At 42.3% G+C, this 23,279-nt stretch overlaps 1 protein-coding gene across 1 annotated transcript; it reads right to left on the reverse strand.

Moving 5' to 3' along the window:
• Positions 1–250: 250 nt before the first annotated feature.
• Positions 251–19,512, reverse strand: LOC311229142 (arrestin domain-containing protein 3-like). The gene is made up of 6 exons (XM_084315174.1): positions 19,122–19,512; positions 17,512–17,581; positions 16,632–16,779; positions 12,774–12,876; positions 3,006–3,271; positions 251–1,809 (listed from the first exon to the last, which is right to left on the reverse strand). The coding sequence occupies exons 1-6, from the start codon at positions 19,405–19,407 to the stop codon at positions 1,684–1,686; spliced, it is 999 nt and encodes a 332-aa protein (XP_084171300.1). The 5' UTR covers positions 19,408–19,512; the 3' UTR covers positions 251–1,683.
• Between the last annotated feature and the right edge of the window lie 3,767 nt (positions 19,513–23,279).

Below are 23,279 nucleotides of genomic sequence, written 5' to 3' on the forward strand. Positions count from 1 at the left end.
CAAAAGGATGAATCCAATTCCTGATCGCCATTCCAAATATTGATCGCGTTTATTGATCCAATGTTATAGTCCAAAACACATAATCGAAAGCTGCTCCCAGCCTCCCCAGTGAATGTGGTAACAGATACTGCTTGCCAGAGAAGGGAAAACCCCGGACCGGACTTTTTTTCTGATGCACATGCCCACCCAATCCAATCCAATGATGTGCAATACCATCCGGTAGACGATAGGCGGCGGTATTTGCCCTTTTCGAGCTCAGACCCATTCCCAATGATAACGTCAGGCTGGATGGATGAAAAATGAATGGATATTGCTAATAAAAGAAATAACGATTAAAAAACGAGTTTTCTCGTGCCTTGGCACTCAACGCATGGCGAGTTAAAACGACTAATCTCGTCATTGGCACTCAATGTGTTAAGGTGCTATAGATAACATTCAGCCACATTACATTCAGAATTATTGTATTATCATACGCTGTACCAACAAACTACATTCAGATCAAACTGTCAAACTAGTTTATAAAAAACTAGTTTATACTAGTTGTCAGAATCATATTTTAGGTTCAACCTAATTTTGAAAAAGACAAAGTTGATGAGCGGGCAAGCCACCAAGTAACCATGTAAGTCATTTTTTTAAGTCCACATAAAAATGTTATCTATAGCACCTTTAAAGATGTACTCTGTAAAAGTTTAAATCGTTTTGAGTGAGGAGACTCAACCATGTAATGTACAAATAACTGATCCCAATCACTGCCTTCTGTTCTTGACCCTCAAATCATACCTTGGCAACCGTTTCTACCTGCTATAGCTCGACTATACTATAGTATAGTATAAACTGCTATAGTTTGACAAACTCTAGAAGCACTCAAACACTGAGGCATTATTTTCTATGGAGAACACGCAGGAGATGTGCCTGGGGATTAGATATATATATTAGCTCAAATGCCAGCATTAGATATGTGGAAGACTGGTCTATGGGAAGACCTGATGAAAACAAACACTAGCTATCTCCAAGGAACCTAACATTAGCTTTTGCTAAACTATCAACAAAACCATTTTTGATATCCACAATAACACTGTGAAACTGATGTTACTTTTACCACAGGGGTAGCTAGTGGTAACTTAGGTCATGTTAACTTGGTAACAAGCCTTACTCAAAGCCTGTAGCCGGTAGACCATTCCTGTACTGTATATGCCATATGGCTAGTCCCCAACCATGTAGCTTATATCATTAGTCCCAATTCATAATGTTGTTGGGAGAAACTCAATTTACAAACCTTTAGGTCCAGAGATTGATGGCATCATGCAACGTTGCCAGGATCAATTTAGTTCTTTAGTTAAATTTAGATGTGTGAGATTATGAATTCACCCATTCACAGATTCTTGAAACTCTATTTGCTAACTTTTATAAAACGTTCCCAGTGACATCTGACTGACGTAACAGTAATCAAGCATGGGTGGAGCTTGGGATCTGTCAAGTATGTGGAATAAGCACATCATTTATTTATGGTGGAGTCTACACAGTCCTCACATTTACAGGTCGGCAATGGAGGACCGTGTTGACTCACTCAACCATTAAATGGCTTATTCTACGTACCGTAATTGTACATGGCAGAGTCTACAAGGACCTCATTCCAAAAACGAAAATTCACGTTAAAATACAAAGTAAAAAGCTAATGGCAAATCATGAGTGGTCAGCTTCCCCAGAAGCCCACAGATAAGGTGGTGGGGCAGTGTACGCAGGGATATCACACAGCGTAATGGGAAAGAGCACCGTGAGGTCAGAAGCAGCTCTCACGCTCAGGGTGACCTATGGGGAAGAAGAGAAAGAGACAGAAAAGAGGACGTTAGACAACACCATATCCCAATCACTGTTTGCCCTCCTTCCCTCTGGAAGGTGCTATAGGAATCTCATTCCAAGTCAAGCAGACTCAGGAACAGCTTCTTCCCCTCAGCTGTCATCTCACTGAACTCTGTACCATGATGACAGCCCCACCCCCCACACCATTATACTCTGAACTCTGAACCACGATGACAGGCCCACCCCCCACACCATATACTCTTTTGCCTATACTCTAAGCTCTGTTACCCATACTGTGCAAACTCTGTACTCTGTTGCCTATACTCAATTTATACCTGCCTACTGCCTTCACCGTCTACAATTGCATGCACTCATCTGTGTTTCACTACACACATGAGTGCATGCTTACCAACTGTCCGTCTGAAACACTATATCACCGACATCTAAGAAGGGAGACCCCCCCTTGAATGGCCCTTCTAAGGTTTCTCTCCTCCACATTGCCTGTGGTGCATTTTTTCCTATTGCTAAGTTTTAGTGAGTTTTTCCTTACCTTCGCGTGGGGTATGTCTGGGAGTGTTGCATTCATTTATTTTGCATTTATTTTAAATTGGTTGGACCTTATGGTGTTCTTGTTTTGTTCTTGACTTATTGTGATGTTTCTTCTTGACTTGTTTAAAGAAGATGTGTCCAGCCCATGGGGACATTAACGTGTGTTGTCGGGCCTTACAAATAGATTTGATTTGATTTACAACTGCCTTACACTGAAACCATAACTACCTACCTATAGTCTACCCATATAACTCTGTATGATAGCATGTACAATAATGCTGTACATACCATATATTATCTATATATATATATATCCCTTACTTACTCTTACTAGTTAAACCACTGACCAGTATGACTTACTACCGTAGTGTCTTTATACCTGTATCACTAAATAAATACTCATAATTGACCAGTTGTCCAATGTTAGTCCTTGTTATCAAGAGCTCAGTCAATCAGCTTGTGAATGAAAACATGTCTGAGTGCACTTTTAGGCTGTGAGAACATTGGACGCTGAGGTAGCAAACGGTAATCAGTATCAGGTATCCCTTGTTGTGCCAGGTGCACTTTAGATTCTCTACAGTATGTACATCGGCGTCCAATCTGATCGCAGTCTTGACCTCTCATCATCTAAGCATCCCGCTGGGATCGATACACACCTGAATGACATAGTCCACTTCTATGAGGCTGCAGTTGGAGATGGTGAGCGCGGTGGCGGGTGGGATGGTGAGCGTCATCTCGCTGTCCACGTCAGGGGTGTGAGGACCGAGGGGCTTCCCCGTCACCGAGGTCAACACGCTCGTGTGCATCTTCTGCCTGACCTTATCCTTGAGGTAAAACATCTGTTTCTGAGAGAGGCTCGCCTTCGGAGTGGCTGTGCGAGACGAAGCGTTGCTGAACTCGCACGTGATTGTAACGGTCTCCCCTACAAAAGTGACGAGAAAGTGCGCATGTGAACTACTTGATTGATACTCCTTCTACACCAACATAGTTGCCTGGGAATAGCCAGCTGTCTGTGTAAGAGAAGAAGTCAAGAAGTCTCTATTTGTCATGTAGATTAACACACACATGCGAGATGGGCGACACACAGGAACACACATACATGCATTGAGTCGCCAATGAAATGTCTCTCTGCGCTTGACCCATCCCGTTGCCCCCCCCAGGGCAGCCGGGAGAAGACTTGGGCTGCAGTGTGGGGACCAATCCAAGTGCTCCTGTCCGTCTTCGTCAGGGACACGTAAAATGGGTTTAGACAACGACCCAGGTGGAGAGCAGGGTTGCAACACTGTCCGGCAGCATGGCTACATGGGTAAAGCTCCAGACTCATGATCAGAAGATCACAGATGACCATTATCCTTAAGTCAGTAGATATAGCTCCAGTAACCCAGCTGGTAGTTTGAGCTGAAGTTTCTCGCTCTCTCGCACAGTCCGTTCATTGTGGATTTCAACCACATAAATAAGAGGAGTCATCGCTTAAATCTGTGGATTTCAACTTTAAACTGCACTGACATTTCATTGAGAGGATGAGGAATTCCTGACAGTTACTGTGTTTTCAAAACATAACAATATCTCTTAGACAGCCATATCAGCTACAAGATATTTCATAAGCAACATTTTCCGACACGTATGTAGAATAACCCTTGTCGAGCTGTCACTTCCAGCCAGCACCGTGGGTTCTGTTTACATTCCCTCAAGCAACACCATACTCTAACCATTGAGCTACACAGTACCACCAGGGGTTGGGACAATTGATTGTTAAGTTTACAAAGGCCTGTCATGGGTTTGGACACATTCAGTTGTGGATTTCAAAGCTACAAACAAAACTATAACCATGTTCCTGAGAGACAGAATGGCTGACCTGGTTTTTCTTGTCTGGCAGTGTGGCTACACAGGTAAAGGTTGCCGGTTCGAGCCCCAGTCATGCCGTTGTCGGCAAGTGGTGGTGTTGTTGTCCAGCAGGGAGCACTGTTATGGTGATAGGGACAGTGATAGTACAGGTGCCGGCGGTGCTGTTTTTTTAATTTAAGAACATGATCACAAACCTCCCTACCTCAGTATGTAACTGTTTTTAATTGAAGAACATGATCATAAACCTCCCTGCCTCAGTATGTAACTGTTTTTAATTTAAGAACATGATCATAAACCTCCCTGCCTCAGTATGTAACTGTTTTTAATTGAAGAACATGATCATAAACCTCCCTGCCTCAGTATGTAACTGTTTTTAATTGAAGAACATGATCATAAACCTCCCTGCCTCAGTATGTAACTGTTTTTAATTTAAGAACATGATCATAAACCTCCCTGCCTCAGTATGTAGCTGTTTTTAATTGAAGAACATGATCATAAACCTCCCTGCCTCAGTATGTAACTGTTTTTAATTTAAGAACATGATCATAAACCTCCCTGCCTCAGTATGTAACTGTTTTTAATTGAAGAACATGATCATAAACCTCCCTGCCTCAGTATGTAACTGTTTTTAATTTAAGAACATGATCATAAACCTCCCTGCCTCAGTATGTAACTGTTTTTAAATGAAGAACATGATCACAAACCTCCCTACCTCAGTATCTACATATCTACAGTAGCGGCACGGTGGTGTAGTGGTTAACACTGTCGCCTCACAGCAAGAAGGTCCAGAGTTCGATTCCCGCTTGGGGATCAGGTTTCCGTGTTGCCAGGTACCCAGGTGAGGTATCTCCCAGGCCTTTCTGTGTGGAGTTCGCATGTTCTCCCCGTGCTCGCAAGGGTCCCCCCCCCCCCTCCCCCCGATAAGCGAAACCCAATGGAAAAACATGCACAAAAACAGATCGTTAACGCTGTCGAAGACCGGCAGGAGCACTTGGATTGGTCCCCGGGGCTCGGTACCTCGCCGACGCCCTATCTGATCCCGGCTGTCCTTGGGGGGGAAGGACGACGGGATGGGTCAAGTGCAGAGACTCAATCACATCGGCGACACAAAGAATTGCATGTGTGTGTGTTCCTGTGTGTGTGTGTGCCGCCCATCGCATGTGTGTGTCGTTTGCATGCCAAATAAAGACTTCTCTAAAGTCCTGCATTATTATATTATTATTATTATTATCCAACTGTTTTTAATTTAACTCATTCAGCGCCAGGGGTCGCTGTAACTTCTGGGTAGAAATCGCTGTAAGGCAATGGGGAGACTGCGAAACTTGCGAGTGCTTAAAATATATTAAATATTATAGCTATGGATCTAATAACACCGTCGATTATCAGTGAGTTGCTTCTGGTCAACATGCAAAAAACTGATTGTTTTTTCATCCATACATTTCCGTTTTATACCGTTTTGAATATGAGTATAGTTTGGGTGATTCTTAGTAATCCCAGGAAAAGACGCGATAATAGCCCTTTAGTGAAATCCAGTTATCACGTTGTAATTGTTCGCCTGATTATCGAATCTTCCTGAAATCAACGCTAGATTATCGTTATTATCCTTCCTCATGCACCGGCGCGGAGTTGGGAGTGTTAAGATACATACCTTTTTCTTCTCTGTGCATGCAGTAGGAGTAGAAAGACGTGCACCGTTAGCCTAGCTTAGCGTCAGTCACTGGAAGTAGGTTCCTCCATTAGCCTAGTTCCCAACGTCTTCCTACTCCTACTGCATGCACAGAGAAGAAAAATGTATGTATCTTCTTGTCTAACTCCAGGGTAGATGGCAAATAAGCTAATTTCCCAAAATGTTGGAGTTTTCCTTTAAAGGAACGAGGAAAATAAAGGTCACTTTAAGGAAATAACTGATGTGGTTCTTGTATAGTGTTTCCGCTACCATTGCCTTGGTGGGGCGGGCCTCCCAGCCAACCTCCCAGCCCCCCTGAAAAAAATGTAATAAAAAAAATAAAAAATTTAATATATATAAAGTTTGCTTTAATCACAGTAACGTTGGCGAGCTAGCTAAATTATACATACATCGGTTTTCATATAAATCAATCTTCACTAAGACTTTAAAACGGTGGTTGATATTTAAACTTACAAAATAATTATACAGAGAGAAGCTTCAGCAAGTACAAAACGCTGATGACCGACAAAAGAGAATCCATCACTGAGGAAAACACAAAGGCCTAACCATCATGTATCACAATGGTGATGTCGATCTTAATTTGTTGGATACATGGCGGGAGGGGCATGCATCTCAAAGGGAATACAGCTTCTACTCACACATGCACAACAGCTACTCTAGGATTGATACGTTCTTTATACATACAGCAAAACTCCATCTTGTTTCGTCCTGCGAATACTTAGCCATGACACACTCAGACCACGCCCCCCTTTTGACTAAAATAGCCTTAAGCGACTCTCATACAAACTCCAAACGCTGGAGGTTTCCTAATTTTCTAAATAACGATGAGGATTTTGTCAAATTAATTAACAAACAGTTGGACTGGTATTTATTGAGTAATAGGGGCTCGGCCTCACCAGCTATAGTCTGGGAGACCCTTAAAGCTTACATAAGAGGCTACATTATTAGTTACTCTTCCTGGAAAAAGAAACAATATCAAACCAAATTACGCTCACTAGAGTCTGATATAAAAGCGCTTGAAAATCAACACTCCCTATTACAATCACAGACCTTATTGGTTCAGATAACGGCAAAAAAGGCAGAATATAACACTATCACCTCGCGAGAGGTAGAAAACGCTATGTCAAGGTTGAAACATCGCTACTATGAGCAGGGTGACAAGGCAGGGAAACTACTAGCGTGGCAAATTAGAAGGGAGGATGCCGCTAGGTGTATTCCGGCCATTAGGGTAAGCGACAAAGGGGAGTTGACCCGGAACCCACTGCTCATAAACCGGGCCTTCTCAGACTTCTACAAGTCTCTCTACTCCTCGCAGGGGGAGAAGAGACAGGAGATGTGTGAGTTCTTGGACAACCTAGACATACCTACGATAACAAAAGGCACAAGGGGGGTCCTTGACGAGGCGATAATTAAGCAAGAAATACTAGATGCCTTATCAAAACTGACGCCAGGGAAAGCTCCAGGGCCGGACGGCTTCTCCATAGACTTCTACAAGGCATTTATTAGCAAATTGATAGACCCTCTCCTAGAAATGTTCAACTACTCTATGGAGAATGACCAACTACCTGATACCCTTGAGCAAGCTCTTATTATAGTCCTGCCAAAACCAGGGAAGGACCCTACCTTATGCGGGTCGTATAGACCAATTTCGATCCTTTCCAACGAATATAAAATATTTACTAAAATCATAGCCACTCGACTTGAGAGAGTAACCTCCTCACTTATTAATACGGACCAGACCGGTTTCATACAAAATCGCTCATTAATAGACAACGTGAGAAGATTTCTTAACTTGACGCATTGTGCCAAATCCATAGAAGACCCAGTCATAGCGATCTCGTTGGACGCGGAGAAGGCATTTGACCGAGTAGAGTGGCACTTTCTCTTCGCTGTTCTACAAAAAATGAACTTTGGCCCAAATATGCTAAGAATGATCCATATGCTGTACCTTAACCCTACAGCCAGGATACAGACCAACTCAGAGATTTCACCTTCTTTCCCTCTAAGGCGCGGTACTAGGCAGGGTTGCCCTCTTTCCCCGACACTTTTTGCGCTGGTAATCGAACCCCTGGCAATAGCAATAAGGTCACATAAAGCTATTAGTGGGATCAAGGTGGGTCCTGAGAGCCATGTCATCTCTTTATACGCGGACGACATAGTCCTGTTTCTAACCAATCTCGACTCATCCATGCCTGCCCTTATGGAAACACTGTCAAAGTATAATGTAATCTCAGGCTACAAGATTAATGCACAAAAAAGCGTGGCCATGCCACTTAACTCACTAGCCGAAAAAATGCCAAGGTCCAATTTCCCCTTCCAGTGGAACTCACAATTTGTAACATATTTGGGTCTAAAAATCCCGAACCAAATAGATACAATTTTCTTACTAAATCATGACCCACTACTTAAAAAGGTGGAGAAGGACCTAGATAGATGGATGCAGCTGCCTCTCTCGCTAATCGGACGTGTGAACTGCATTAAGATGAACATCCTACCTAAATTCCTCTATCTTTTTCAAACCCTCCCTATATCTATACATAAGAACTTCTTCAAGAAATTACAAAGGATAATATCTGCATTCATATGGAGAAGGAAGGTCCCTAGAATTAAAATTAAAACCCTATATAATTCCCCCCAGTGTGGTGGACTGAAACTCCCGGACTTCCAACGCTATTACTGGGCTGCACAGACAAGGGCTCTGTGGATTTGGCAGAATGAGTCGACTAATTCCCCTGCCTGGAGACAAATAGAACAATGCCATATGATGGACGTACCGCTGGCCGGAATTCCTTTTATCAGGAAGTACCACACCCTGAAGAACTGTTCAGATAACCCATTTATTAAACACACAGCAAGAACATGGTTTGAGATTCAGACACATCTTGGTAGCTTTATTGCATTTCACAGGAAGACTCCCTTCCACAACAATCCAGCTTTGCCAGAATCACTTAGAGATGGCATCACCAAGAAGTGGTACACTCAGGGAATTAAAACTTTTGGGGACCTATTTGATAATAATATACTCATGTCCTTTGAACAGTTACGTGCCGCCTTCCACCTTCCAACTACTAATTTCTTTAAATACCTACAGGTCAGACACTTCATAGGTACAGGTCAGGGAGGAAATGCCACTCTTCCAAATCCCCTCCTCATAGATGATGTTCTAAAAGGAGTTATTCACACTAGAGGCATCCTATCATTAACATATGATAGAATCCTGACCAGTACAGAAATTATACCCCTAAATGCCAAGAACAAATGGGAGCGGGACCTGGACTGTACCTTTGATGAAGATGAATGGGAATCACTATGTGAGTCTGCACTATCTTTTTCATATAACACTCGACATAAACTTATGCAATTTAACATTCTCCATAGAACCTATTTTACGCCGGAAAGACTTCACAGGATGAATGAGGCTATCTCTGACCTTTGCCCTAGGTGCTCAACGGAAACAGGTAGCCTGCTCCACATGTTCTGGGAATGTAACAAACTGAGACCTTACTGGGGCTCAATTTGGGAGACTCTCGAAGAGGTCACAGGCCTTGAGATCCCATGTACACCTAAATTAGCATTATTAGGAGACATGTCTGACATTTCTCCAGATAAGAGAGGCAAGGTGCGGATCATTAAATTGGCCATGATTGCAGGGAACAAGTGTATTGCCATGCTGTGGAAAAGTGCTGAATCCCCCCCCCATGTCTATGTGGCTTAGTGAAATCTCTTCGTACATGGCATCAGAGAAAATAATGTTCAATCTTAAGAAAAAACCACGTCTCTTTGATAAATGCTGGGCTGGGTTTAGGCAATACTTAGAACAGATTACATAGTAGGTTGATGATATAGGCTATTATTGAAGCTCCCTTTTGTCTTTCTGAAGGGTATATATTGCAATGAATGATACTGTAAATGTTATTAGTTGCTCTTTGAAGAGAAAAGATGTAATGGTAGACATTTAATTGTTTGGTGTAGAAGTATGGGTACCTGTTAGACGGGTACAAGGGAACTATAAAATAAATTGAAATATAAATAAACAAGGTAAAGATAGAATTGACCGTTGAAATATCAAGATAGGGCCGATATGGGCCGATATAATTTTTTCCTTTTTTTTTTTTTTTTAATTAAAATGTAATATTATTTTCTCTTTTTACATGTTTTGGCCTTAAATTGTTTCAAAATATCAGTAATTTCTGAAAATAAGGTACAAAAGTAAAAAAAAAAAACGTATGCGTTTTGGAAAGTAGCTCTTTGTTTGATTATCATAAAAAAGTGTTTTCTGTGCAGAGATGTCGACATCGGTGGATGTCGGTGCCGGCCAGAACAGCAATATTAATGTCGGTTATCGGTATCGGCCACCATTTTCACATCGGTGCATCACTATTCTTTTGGATGTTATAATTTTTTCTTTATTGTTTCTGTCTGTTTAATTGTATTGTCTGAGATGTTTGTAAATCAAAAATGCAAATAAAAATATAAGTTAAAAAAACAATGGTGATGTCAGCCAGAGATGGGGAAAAGCATGAACCTTTAACTCTTTCAGTGCCACTCACGAGATTTCTCGTGTTTTTTTATAGGTGGTTGCTAGCCACTCACGAGATTTCTCGGAATTTTTAATTTTTTTTTTTTTTTGCGATCTGAAAAATTATTGCATCACCCGAGCCTACCCGAGTATTGCCGAGCTGCGCCGGTGATCACTGTGGAAAAAAGCGCCCCCTGTCGTCTCCCAGATGACATAAGTGATTTTGGAATGGACTCAATGAAAATGAATGGGGAAAAAAATCCGGTACTCCACATTTTCCAGTTCACTGATCCAGCAGGGGTTACTAGAGTTCATTCTGGAGCCTCAGATCCCCGCGGATCATGGAGATCCACTGTGTCGCGTTGGATCCATACACGTATCGATTTTTTCGAATGGTGATCAGGAATTGGAATATACCAGTTGGATACCATCTGATGTCAGGTAAGGACTCTATGTTATCAGTGGTAGGATAATCAGAGTAAGTTTGATGAAGTTATAAGCTGTTTTGTGAAATGTCTTCTTTTGGTTTCAATGTAAAACTCCGAGAGGAAATCAACGAGGCGATTATCCGCGCGCGGCCGTAATGTGCGTGCGTGCACGTATAATATTGATCATCTAGCGTTTATTTGAAAACGATTCATAAAAAGGCCGACGAATATCAACGTTGTGGAATATTCCACTAAAAGACGATTTTCATAGAATGCTCCAGAATGAGCTGTTTTTTATATCAAAACGGGGGCTTTTCTAACTGCTCTGAAACGGCAACGACGCGATAAAAAAACAATCTGCCTTCACAGCACTGTCTGGAAAATAGTCTTTGATAATGCGATGGGCAGATTAGACACATAGCCATAATTTAAAACATAGATTAGGCGATATTAACGTTAACATTGGCGCGGATGGTGGCATTCAAGCGGTAAAATGGAAAACCAGGCGTGGCACTGAAAGAGTTAACACTTTCAGTGCCCAGCAGGGGGCGCACGATTTAGTGCTTGAATGCCCACCATCCACTTCAATGTTAGCGTTAATATCGCCTAATCTATGTTTTAAATTATGGCTATGTGTCTAATCTGCCCGTCGCTTATCAATGACTCATTTTCCAGTCAGCATTGTCGAAGCGGATTGTTTTTTTATCGGTTAATTTCCGTTTTATAGCATCTTGAAAAGCCCTCGTTTTCAAGGAAAATAAAAATATTCCATAATAAACTGAATATTCTAGAATACACAAAAAACGTTCTAATTTTTCAGCCTATTTATGAATCGTTTTCAAATAAACGCTAGATTATTGATAGTATATGTGTACGTATGCACGCTGGGGCCGCAATCTGATATCTGATCTGATATATTTCCTGATCGCTCGCACAGCCAAACAGCCATATGACACATAGGGGAAAAGCTTATATCTCAGTGAAAACAGGTCTGATTATCCTAAGACTGGTAAAATAGATTCCTTACCTGAGATCAGATGGTATCCAAAAAGATTATTCCAATTCCTGATCGCCATTCCAAAAATCGATCCTTTTATTGATCCAACGCACATACTGTAAAACACATATTACACGCTGTTCTGAGGCTCCACAATGACTGGGATCATCTCCGGTTACATGCGTGAGAAGTAAAATGTGGATTCCGGAAAAGAAATTTCTCATCCATTTTCATTGAGTCCATTCCAAAAAGGTGCATTTCCATCTGGGAGACGGTAGGGGGCGCTTTTTTCACATCTGAGCTCCTGATGGGGCTGGTTTCCCAATGGTAGACTCGGTTGATGAAATATGAATTCAGGTCGCTAATAAAAAAATAATTCACTGCAAACCATCTGATCAATATATCACCTATACTACATAAAGCCGTTACTGATGATCAAGGAATTATAAACGACCCCCCCCCCCTTTCCTCCACGCATAATGTATACCGATCATATACCTTTGAATTTTTTAATATAGCGTGTATGGGGAAAGAAACGGCAATCGATAATCTATCATGTGTTTGGGCCTATAACTAGCGTTTTGGAATTACAGCAGAAAAGATTAAAAACATACTTATATTCTCGAAGGTATTAACACAACAATGTATGAATGAAAAAGTATAACGTTCCCACATCCTGAACGATAGATAATCGATGTTGAATGGGCCATAGTAATGTCAATATAGCAATACAATTTAAAAAGTTATAGCCCTGCAAAGAAGGTAAACATCTCCATAGGCTTTTAACGGTGGCAGAGAGGGGTATGAGATGGGCACAACCCCCGGCGGTCAATGTGTTAATGGTATCGAATCCCAGTGTACGGGGTTTTGGCACCAGGTTGAAAATGCACGCACGCACACGCACACGCACACACACACACACACACAAAGTTGTATGATTTACAATACCAGGTACAAAGCCACTCCTTTCCAGGCGGACGGTCATTGAGATGGGACCTGAGGCACACCACAGACAACACAGGGTCATACTGTTTGAGCCTGCAAGAGAGGCCTACACAGCAACAACACCAACAGAGAGACAAAGAGACAATTGTAGTTGAACTATTAGGCAAAGGGGCAGTAGGCAGTGAACAGCATGATGTGATATTTTAATTTAACCTTAGTTATCAGCTTCCTTTGACTGTCAATATCATCAACTATTACCATTATTATCTCTAGGCCCGTGTTCGAGACACAAAGAGACGAGCTGTGTGAGGCCAAAACACAGGTTACAATTGCACTCGTCGTCAGAATCAGAATAAATGTGTCCATCAAATGTACAATGTACACAGGAATTTGGCTTGGTGATATGGCGCAGTGAAACAAGAAAACTTCCAAGTTAAAAAAGATTTAAAAGTTCAGTACAAGAATATACAAGTTAAGTAACAATGTACATGATGCTACAGGACAGGTTGGTCCATAGTAGTGTGTGTGTGTGTGTGTGTGCATGTGCGTGTGTGTGTGTGTGTGTTTTCTGATGAGGCAGTAAACCGTGTGTGTGATGACTCCACCACTATCCTACTCTCCCACTTCCTGTGTTTGGTGTGGGCAGAGGAAAACACTTTGCCTTTTTTCAGTGGATGTGTGATGTGTCACTAAACTAAGGTATGTCTAGCGTGTCTGCAGATGTCTCTACTTTGCCTTGCACAGAGTTTATGCTGAACTACTACGGAAACTCAGTTGAGCAAATTACATATTTTGACAACAACACCAAGTAGGGATGCACGATAATTATCGGGCCGATATCAGCAATTATGACGTCATCCCGATAAACCCGATAACGTTATTGATGGCTCCGATAATATAACATATATTTTTGGTAAATTGGGATGAAGGGCGTTTGTTTTTACTGTAGGCTCCTCCCGTTTTGCCAGTACTGTGGTACGACTGATAGCGTGTGGTTTAGGAAGAGGGTGTTTTACACAAATCCAGCGCTCCCTTTCTTGGCTGTGACGTAGCCACGTACGTTTCGAAGCAGCGCGGATGTAAACAAAGATGGCGTCAGTAGTGTGGGAATAGTTTCAGAGGAAAAAAGTTTGCTTGCTATTTGTAACAAATGCAATGCAGAAGTTCCACGAGGAGGGAAAAGGGCAACAACTTATAATACATCCAACCTAACAAGTCACCTGCTACGATGGTGTGTTAACAGCCTACGGCGACGCACGTGCAGCTAAAGCTGCTGCAAATCTAGCCCCTTTCATGACTGTGATGCAACCCTCGGTTGAATACGCAGTCACTTATTGCTCCGTAGTAGCCAGGTTAATTTGCACCACCAAGCACTGCTTAAAAGCTAGCGGTTTGAGCCCTTGGGTCATTTCTGTCAAACTTCTTTAATTTAGCAAACGCCTCGTCAATAGGTACAAGCGCTGCGGGTTCCTTTGTAGCTGGCTTTGGATTCACAGTAGCTTTAGCTGCTCGCGCGTCGTCGCAGGCTTTTAACACATTGACGACCAAAGTCCTGAGGCGATTTATAGTCCAGAGGACCGAGCGTTGTCAACAAACTGATGTACTTTCTAACAGCTATATACTTTATAGTATTGCTATCTGTCCATTCTCATTGTCACTTGAGTGCATAAACCGTGCCTTCATAATGGCTTAAAGAAAATAAAAATCCATCGGTTGGTTGTCATTTTATAGCGCCGTGAATATAAGGTTTATCGCGGTTTTCGCCTCGTCTTTTTTCTGGGGAGCTAGATAATAGGCTAAAGGCTAGTCACGTTATATCAAACGCCATTTCTGCTGTATATATACGAATGAAATAAAACAAACTGCGTAGCATCCGGACTATTACAGAGCATCTATGGATGAAATGGGGGCGGCGGGGGACGCCGATTAATATTATTGATTAGCAATACAGTGTGTGTTCAAATAGCTATTTTCATTGATCGATCACGTTGCGTTTTAAAACAATGTCCAATCCAGCTGTAATTTGGGTGAATAGTATCCTACCGTCAGGCTAGGGCTGGGCGATAAAACGATAACGATAACTATCGCGATAAATTATTTCCTCGGAATAAACATGAAACGTGGTCGCAAAGTTTCGATATATCGATTTTCCAAGCTTGGATATGAGCACACGCACTAACAACCAATCAGTGAAGGAGATGGCCGACAGCGGAAGGAGACCCGGAAGGAGACCCGGAGGTAGGACTCAAGTAGTAAACAAGGCTGGCTAGGATAATTAGCTTGCACGAAACTATTTTATAGTTTACGTGCCGAGTGGGTGTGTGGCGTGAATTCTGAGGCCACGGTTATAGTAGTGTGGGGTATACGGTGGACGTCGTTGCAATGTATTGGGGCGGAACAGAGTATTTTAGGGTAATAGTTAGTATTGGAAACAAGGCTGGCTAGGATAATTAGCTTGCACGGCGCTATTTTATAGTTTACGTGCCGAGTGGGTGTGTGGCGTGAATTCTGAGGTAACGGTTAGAGTAGTGTGGGGTATGCAGTGGACGTCGTTGCAATGTATTGGGGAGGAACGGAGTATTTTAGGGTCATATTTAGTACATTGGATACACCGCTTGCTCTGGCTAACTGCTAACGTGCGCGGACTGATGACGACATCAACTCGAGACATTCGCAGCAGCAAAACAAGTCTATTAATAGCCCGTCCATCGGCGCCGGGCATAAGAAGTTAATTAAACTTGACAGACATTGTATCGACGATAATTATCTATATCGAGTTATATGAAAATAATTTTATAATTTTATCGCGATAACGTTTTTGGCCATATCGCCCAGCCCTACGTCAGGCCATGTGATCGCCGGCAGCATTTCGTCATTAGTCATCGGAATCTGGTAGATCGATATGTCCATTGGCTAATCATAAATCCCATTATTCCAGGCTGAAATCTGCGTTCGGAGTGTGGAGTATGTTCGGTGGGATCGAGGCTCATATGAAACGCCCACAGACAGTAAAAAAAAATCTGGCTGGATCTGGCCGGTATTGCATGTTTCGAAAATCAAATATGCGGGTAGGTCCTGCAAGTCGATCGGCGATGTTAATACCGTTATTAATATGGAATAAAACAATAACAACTTGCCACGAGTTAACTCGTGGCTCTGGTCCTCAACGGGTGGAATCGAAACACGAGTTAACTCGTGGTTGGGCGGCAAAGTGTTAACACACCATCGTAGTGGTTTGATTGATTGATTGAAAACTTTATTAACAGATTGCAGAAAGGGTACAATACAGTACAGCTCAATACACACAATTGTTAAGGGGATGCAGACCAAAGAAAGACTTTTGTCTTGTTTACATCAGGGTCCCCCATTTTAAATTCATCAGGAGTTGCAACAGTGGTGATGTTGCAGGTGACTTGTTAGGTTGGATGTATTATAAGTTATTGACGGATTGTGAATTTTCTGATTCAAATTATATTTATTTGGAAAAATAAATATGGTCACTTTATCAGTCAAACTGTTGTCTTGGCTTTGTTTTGTTCATAGTAGTAACGCTCATGTCATGATACATCTGGTTAGGTCAAAACTACAGGAATATACATTTAAAAAAAAATTATAATACAATAAATATCGGTTATCGGTATCGGTCTTGAGGAGCAGAAAGTTATCGGTATCGGGGTCAAAAAAATCAATATCGTGCACCCCTAACACCAAGTGCTGGCTCCCTGAAACGAGTGCCAAAGACCTTAGGTATTGTCGTCATTTTGACAAAAAAAAACATTTCACTTATGAGAGCACTGATCCTATAGGTCCATAGGAGCAAAATGGCTGCCGTGTGAATATGGTCAATGGGAGGACACTTACCATAAGGTCGCGGCGGTTGGCGTCGATGTGGTTTACAAAGTTCAAGTCTGTCACAAAGTCTTTGGCGAGATGCCAAGGCCTGTCGATGCCCACTGTTAATGTGTAGACTATTTGACCATGAGCCCCACGGAAGGATGATGGGAAGTCTCTGTATGAATCATTGGATTTGGAGATTAAGAACAAGAGGTTGGGTGAAATCTTGCAACAATCAGCATAGAACAGTGCTATAGCTAATACCAGTATGTACGTAGGTTTTCAATGAAAATCCACCTTCAAACTGAATTCACAATTCAGTGGAATTCTGTTGCTAGGGAACAGTTTGGACCCACGTTTGTCTCCTGTCATCTATTGAGTTAGTAACCATTGCAACAGGAAATAAACATGGGTCCCTTTAGAGTGTTATTTCCCCTTAATTGGCCGATATCAATCCCTGTCTCCTGAGTCGTTCAGCCATTGTGTAGTGTGATGTGTGCCGGGTGCCAGTGTATGGTAGCCATTGAGCCTGCGTAGCCCAATTTTGGGTGCTACCAGTGGTGGTGAAGGAGGCCATTTCCACCCTACATTGAGTGTCTAGAAAAGCGCTATATAAATGCAAGTAAATAATATTAAAAAACATTTATAGCCTTGTGATTTTAGAACGTTGAATTGATACATAACATCCCAAAAGATCAGAAATCAAGAGTCAAAGTCAAGTTGGTCTCCCATTCTCACAGCTCCCTTAAACAGTAGTAGGCTATGTCTCTTGATGACATCATAAACAATGTTTTAGCTTTGGGGGAAACTTTTCCATGTTCATACATCAGGGCAGATTTTTCATTACATTTTTGTGCAATACAATTTTTTCAGGGATAATTTAGGCCTAGCTGAACAGGATACGCACCCATCAGGGACTTGGCATGTAAACGGGTACACATGGGTGCCAGGCTCAAGTTTTGTGGAACCATCAATTGCTGGAGAGAATAAAAGAGTGATTGATTGATTGATTGAAAATTGTATTAACAGATTGCAGAATGGGTACAATAATACAGTACGGCTCAATACACACAATTGTTAAGGGGATGCAGACCAGAGAAAGACTTTCGTCTTGTTTACATCAGGTCCCCCATTTTCAATTCATAATGACATTTATGACATACAGATATACATCATGACATTTATGACATACACGACATGCAGATATACAGTACTGTTACATTTATGACATACAAGATATACAAATATACAGTACTGTTTAACAGAGATCCTAATAGAAAATATATACATTCGAGGAGGAAGAAACTGTACATTAGGAGGGGGTTGGGTGGTTTGGACATTTACGAGGGCCAGTTTCGAATTGCACCTCAAAGGTGCTCTTTGAGGGCGGTTTTGAAGGTGGGTAGGGATTCACATTATTTTACGGCTGTGGGTAGGGCGTTCCACATTGTTGTGGCATAATTGTAAAACGTGTGAAAACTTTATTTAACAGATTGCAGAATGGGTACAGACAGTACAGTACGGCTCAATACACACAATTGTTAAGGGGATGCTGACCAGAGAGACGTTCGTCTCGTTTACATCAGGGTCCCCCATTTTCAATTCATAATGGTCCCTTGTTTGAGCCGAATCTGGGTTGAACATGATTTGTGGAACTCCCTCTGGTGTTGTGGTCGTGGAATTCACTGACCTTTGGGAAGTATTTCGACATGTACATGGGTATCTTAGTGGTGTAGTGTATCTTGTAGACCAGGCCCATTGCAAGCTGCTGTAGTCTGTCGTCTACTCTAAGCCATCCTAGGATGTCAAAGTGGGCCGGGGTGAGGTGGGTTTTAGGAGTTAGGTCAAGCAGTAGTCTGACCAGTTTGTTTTGTGATGTTTGTAGTCTTGTTTTGTGCCTTTGAGGTGCTTTGGTACCATGAGGTGCAACCGTGCAAGCATAGTCTAGTCGTAGTACTCTTGAATGAGTGCTCCTGTTAGTAATTGATTGACTGAAAACTTTATTAACAGATTGCAGAATGGGTACAATACAGTACAGCTCAATACACACAATTGTTAAGGGGATGCAGACCAGAGCAAGACTTTCGTCTTGTTTACATCAGGGTCCCCCATTTTCAATTAATCATAACATATGACATACAGAGACAGGCAGACAGTACTGCTACATCTATACATGTATGACATACCAGATTTACAAATACAGTGTGATACAAAAAGAGTAAAAAAGAGAATATACGTTTGACGAAGAAACTGCACATTGGAGGAGGTTGGGTAGGTGGGTTGTGGGTAGGTGAGGTGGGGAAACTGTACATTGGAGGTGGGTGGGTGAGGTGCGGGAAACTGTACATTGGAGGTGGCTGGGTGGGGTGCGGGTAACTGTAAATTGGATTATCGACGAAACCTTACTTGGTCCCATGAAGAGTGTAGCTTGTGTCTATAACTTGTGTCACTGCATTCCTGGGTGGTGATTGCTTGCAATATCCATACCAAAACCTTGCAATCGAATGCATGACCTACCGTTGTTTCCTTGTATGATAAAACTTTTGAAGTTGAAGAATTTAATTTTTGCACTAACTTGTCTCCGTCTCCGTCGATTCCGTTTAGATCCTCCGCCAGAGACAGACCAGCTAACATTTGCCATTCCCTTTAGTGTCATTTCTATAGAATTAATCTTCGTTTTCTTTGTAAGATCGAATGAAATTTGACCTGTTATGAGATCACCACTTGAAAAGGCAATTCTCTCATTTATCGTGTGGAAATTGATATTGAAATTCCTGAATGTCTGTTGTTGAAAGTGAAACATCGTTAAATGAGAAAACACGCTCCAAAACAATCCGCGAATTCTGATCAGTCAAGTCGATACTGTCGATTCCGCCAACAAGTTCGGTCGCAGCGACAAATGCGCCAAATATTAATTGCATGCCAGAGCCGATAAACAAGCAACAATGTGTCGGTGTTGTGACTCGTGAGTGTGTACATGCAAGAAAACGTGTTTTCAGTAGACTGCGCAAGCGCTGGATATGCGGGCGTGTCTTTTAACCCTTCCACGTTCACAAGGGGGAGTAGGGGGTATCTGCAGAGCCGCAGAGCCCAATAGGGGGTATCTGCAGAGCCGCAGAGCCAGGCTGGACGGGTATAAGTGGTCTGGACAAGTATAAGTGGTCTGGACAAGTAGTTGCGAATGGGGGGGGGGGGGGGGGTTCGTCTCGTTTACATAGGTACATTATACATAGACAGTAATGTTACATCTAGACATGTAATAATAGAGTAAACTTGTACCCATACAGTGTTACATCTAGACATACCAGATCTAGTAATAATAGAGTAAACTTAACTTTCGTCTCAGTAACAATGTTCATAAAGTGTTGAGTGCTACAGTGTAGGTTAGTTTATTAGGACAATTCCACCATTGTGGGGCAAGGACTAAGAATAGGCGACTTCTCTTTGATGACCCGACTTCTCTTTGATGACCCTCCCGGAGCTTGGATAGGAGTAGGAATAAACTGTACATATACAGCACTGTTTGAACCTGGCACACAACATACTTCACATGTCATTTTTCTTTTTGTTATTCCACCATTGTGGGGCAAGGACTAAGAATAGGAGACTTCTCTTTGATGACCCGACTTCTCTTTGATGACCCTCCCGGAGCTTGGATAGGAGTAGGAATAAACTGTACATATACAGCACTGTTTGAACCTGGCACACAACATACTTCACATGTAATTTTTCTTTTTGTGGAGACGAAGATGATGAGTACCGGTCTTCTCCTCAGACATAAAATCAGTTTTTCAATACAAGTACGACTCAAGACACAGAACATTAGTATGCAAAATAAAAAATGAACACAGATTTTGAGTGTGAATGAAAACTTTATTGCAACAAGATTGCAGAATGGGTACAATACAGTACGGCTCAATACACACAATTGTTAAGGGGATGCAGACCAGAGAAAGAAGTTTTGTCTTGTCTTCTCGTACTGAAAACGTGACTGTTAGCACAGAGACGGCTGCAGTTACACACAGGGCCATTTTCGTTTCGTTTTCAGGGTCAGTTTCGCTTTTCAGAACGAAACGTAATGGCAGGCAAGTTGCCCAGTCCACACGAGCGCTGGATTTAATATAACCATGATTGTATGTGCGCAGTTGCACTGTTCGGCCACACACAACCGGGGATTTGCTACACTGCAACCCCGGTCTTTGAAAACCGGAGTCCAGGGTGAAGTTTTGCGGTTTTGTGTGGGCATAGCAACCAAGGTTCCCAGTGTACAGCAGAGCTGTCGCAATTATTTCCCATGTTCACGGCAGACTGTAAAAAAACAATAGCAAGTTAGCAACCGAGCGCGGGGTAGAGAGATTAGTGTCTCGTTTACATCAGGGTCATATCGACCCTGTACCCGTTGCTCTTGAAGGGCTATTAGACAAGTACAGTACAATGAGAGAGGTAGTGCGACCTTCCACACGTTACTCTCCCAGTGAGAATCTGCGCTGCCAGGCTGGCCGCACATGCGTCGGAGGAAAGCATGAGACAGTCTCCGGAGTTTCTTTCCAGCGATACGCGTCCGGCGTAGATGACAACATATTTAGTATGATTACAAATCCTGAAAATTAAGAAGTTGTCCTTTAGGTGGTCAGAGACTAAACCATTTAGGCGGGATGACTAACAGCTATAGTCAGAGAACACCCTGGAGTGTGTGTGTGTGTGTGTGTGTCCACCCATGTACATGCAGGTGAGTTAAAGGAGAAATGTAGGTGTCATGGGGGGGGGGGGGGGGTACAAGTATGGACAGGGTAATAGTAGAAAGACATAAATACAGGCAATAAAATGTCATCTGAATATAAAAAATATGAGAAAAATAAACAGTATTATTCAGGCGAGGGTCTGAATAACTGGCATGATATACATTATAGGTGCTGCAGGTTTTGGTGGTTAAGAGTCAGACACAGTTAGCAGTCAGACATTCCTAATAGTCGTGCAGCCATTAGTTCTCCAGCTGCTGGCAGCAGCATCTTTGAGGGAACAAAGTGACAACTAAACACACATCCTCCAACTGTTGACACACTGACTCTATTATTACATGTCTAGATGTAACATTACTGTCTATGTATAATGTACCTATGTAAACGAGACGAACCCCCCCCCCCCCCCCCCCCCCCCCATTCGCAACTACTTGTCCAGACCACTTATACTTGTCCAGACCACTTAAACCCGTCCAGCCTGGCTCTGCGGCTCTGCAGATACCCCCTACTCGCAGAGCCAGGCGTGGACGGGTTTGAGGCGGGGCTTCGTGGCGTAGACAAGTATTAGTGGCCTGGACGGACTGTCAAGTATTTGCACTCCTGCATGAGGGGGGGGGGCTCTCTCGCTCGCTCCCTCTCTCGTTTACGACACATACACAACTTAACTTTCATCTCGTTTACATCAGGGTCCCCCATTTTCAACTTCACTTTCGTCTCGTTTACATAGATCCCCCATTTTCAACTTAACTTTCGTCTCGTTTACATAGGTACATAGACAGTAATGTTACATCTAGACATTTATGACATACCAGATCTAGTAATAATAGAGTATATACATTTGAGGGGGAATACATTTACATTTAGTCATTTAGCTGACGCTTTTATCCAAAGCGACTTACAAGTTCTGTACGACAAGCCATCAGGAAGGGCACAACTCTATCAGCTGAGTAACAATGTTCATAAAGTGTTGACATACCAGATCTAGTAATAATAGAGTATATACATTTGAGGGGGAATACATTTACATTTAGTCATTTAGCTGACGCTTTTATCCAAAGCGACTTACAAGTTCTGTACGACAAGCCATCAGGAAGGGCACAACTCTATCAGCTGAGTAACAATGTTCATAAAGTGTTGAGTGCTACAGTGTAGGTTAGTTTATTAGGACAAGTGCATGACAGTAAGGTTAGTTAGGGTTATATATTTTTTTATTTTATTTTTTTTATTCAGAATGGTTGAAGAAGTGCGTCTTTAGTCGACGGCGAAAGATTGGACGAGTTTCGGCTGTCCTAACTGGGGTGGGTAGTTCATTCCACCATTGTGGGGCAAGGACTGAGAATAGGCGACTTCTCTTTGATGACCAGGCAACAATTATAAGAGAAAAAAAATGCTTCGCACGGTTCGCACCATATATTATCATGCAAGCCCCTGCCCAGATGTGGATTGGACTGCAGACCAGGCAGCCCAGACTATCATTACCACTGCCTCTACTGCCAGGCAACATTTGTAACCAAAATACACAAAATTGCACAAATGTGAAAGAACAATTACTTTTTAACGCAGCAACTACCATCGACCCATCTGTTCCTGATGAGAAACATCATAGAACACTTCAACAACAACAAAAACAAGAAGCGAATGGACAACATCAAAAAATTATTTGGGACAGCGGTGGCAATAAACAGCTACCACCAGGCTGTATTGGGTACATTTTCTACTTGCACTTGCATTAAAGATATTTAATGCATTAATCCTGTTTTTAATTGATCTAGGAAATAATGTATAAATGTCTTCATTCATCAAGTTCACTGTTCCTTACTAAGCTGTGTTTGTCATCTGCTTACAGTGTCACAGGAAGCAGTCCTTGATCTATCACTGGAAGCAGCTCAAGGTGTGCTCCCTGAAGCGGGTTCAGGTCTGCCCCCAGCAATGACAA

Source organism: Notolepis coatsorum, assembly GCF_963971535.1.
Source record: "Notolepis coatsorum genome assembly, chromosome: 1".
Taxonomy (NCBI): domain Eukaryota; kingdom Metazoa; phylum Chordata; class Actinopteri; order Aulopiformes; family Paralepididae; genus Notolepis; species Notolepis coatsorum.